Consider the following 1,911-nt stretch of genomic DNA (forward strand, 5'->3'; position numbering starts at 1 on the left):
CATAAGAAGGGAATACTTCGCAAGGGGACCCAACTACTTGTGGCACCTGGACTCCTATGACAAACTTAAGACGTATGGGTTGCGCATCAATGGGTGCATTGATGGGTTTTCGCGTCAGATAGTTTGGCTAAACGTATATCGCACGAGCAGCGATCCTAAGGTAATTGCTGGATATTACATGGAAGCAGTGAGCGCTATGGAGGGATGTCCAAGTATGATCAGAGGAGACATGGGAACCGAGAACGGGCGTGTGGCGATGATGCAAGAGTTCTTGTCGGAGCAGAATAGCTTCATATATGGGAAAAGTACTCACAATCAGCGCATAGAGGCTTTTTGGTGTATGCTGCGTAAAGAATGCACACAATTTTGGATTGATGCTCTGAGCTGAAAACATTGAAGGATGTTGGCGATTTCACAGGAGACTCTCTAGACACAGGTCTTGTCCAATTCTGCTTTATGAGTTTGGTCCAGGTGTGTTGAATTATTTCAATTTGCTGTTCGTCATCCTCATGCATGTATGCCGAAATTAGGTCAATGTGGAAAAATCTAATATGGTGCAAAGCCTGTCTCAACTGTGAGGACGGTGTAAAGTAATGCCGTGCACTTTACCCTTTCCATATGACTGGATATCCCTCTCTCTCTCTCAAAAAGGAAAATAAATATAGAAAACCCACTTAATACCACTAAATGGAGTTCCAAAATTATTGATTGTCATTGTGAAAGTCTTAAGTATGTGTATGGCTGCTGCAATTTTGACTACTTTATAATTATAATTCTAATGTATAATTCAATCAAAAGTTATGATGCTCGAACATACCGAATGTGAGTAAAAGATGTGATATAGCCTAAATTTCTTATTTGTCATTTTTTTTGTAATAGAATGATCTTGATAGGATGTCGTCTGTCTGGAACTGCCATCGCATACGACGTTCAAAGAATCAGAACGTTCCCAACGGAAGACCTGTAGTTCTCTTCTCCATGCCAGAATTGTTTGGCCGACGTGACTACTTGAAGCCAGTTGACCAGGAACATATCGAAGCCTGCTGCACCGAGTGTACCTTCAGGGATGGCCTTCCGTGTGACGAGGAGTTATTTGAACTCTTCATTATTTACATGACTGAACATTCTTTGGAACATCCTGGCAATGTAGAGCAGGCACTGCAGCTTTACCACGCGCTGCGTGATGCCATTCGACAGGATCTGGAACAGTAATATATAGACCTATATAGTTTCTCACAATACTGTCAGTGTCGGTGATACGTGCTGCCCAGAAACGACTTGTGGATCAGTAATGAGATGAATTATTGATGTTATATGAAAACCTCCAATTTGTAAAAAAGAAGCACATGTCACGAAGGAGACATCAATTACAAAAAGGCCATTAATGAACCTCTTAAAGTTGAAATTGGTGTACTAAGTTGTCAGTTTTCTGAAATCAAGTACATGGAATTATTGAAGTAATTGAGTAGGATAAACAGCCAACGTCAAGGATAAACAGCCAACGTCAAAAAAAATAGCCGATATCCCACTCAGCCCAGCCAGACGTTATTAAAATATCAAGCAACAGGTTTCATGTGTGTTGGTGGGGGTGAGGGACCTTCTGCTGAGCAACCCCAGCAAATAAGGCGAAGTACACCATGTCTGCACCCCTGGACCCATTCTTAGAACATAGACTCGAATGCCATGAATGACGTACAGACAAATCTATGTAGATTACACTACTAATTACATTCTTACCTATTTCTTAGTTTTGTTTATGTATAAGTCTATTTCCAGGTTTTTTTTTTTTATATATTTGATTGCAGCACTTTTGGAAAACTGCATTGTTCAAAGAATGTTCAAACTAACCACAAATGAATATACAGAGTGAAACCAACATTTCTAATGGAAATTTTCTGTGATTCCCAGTTT

The 1,911-nt window shown here is 40.2% G+C and overlaps 1 protein-coding gene across 1 annotated transcript; it reads left to right on the top strand.

The window, feature by feature from the left end:
• The first annotated feature begins 396 nt into the window (after positions 1-396).
• LOC119739107 lies at positions 397-1,376 on the top strand. Its single transcript, XM_038213939.1, has 2 exons — positions 397-471; positions 880-1,376. Exons 1-2 carry the CDS (start codon positions 457-459, stop codon positions 1,210-1,212), a joined length of 348 nt encoding a protein of 115 aa, XP_038069867.1. The 5' UTR covers positions 397-456; the 3' UTR covers positions 1,213-1,376.
• Positions 1,377-1,911: the final 535 nt, after the last annotated feature.

Source organism: Patiria miniata, unplaced genomic scaffold (assembly GCF_015706575.1).
Source record: "Patiria miniata isolate m_02_andy unplaced genomic scaffold, ASM1570657v1 HiC_scaffold_10, whole genome shotgun sequence".
NCBI lineage: Eukaryota > Metazoa > Echinodermata > Asteroidea > Valvatida > Asterinidae > Patiria > Patiria miniata.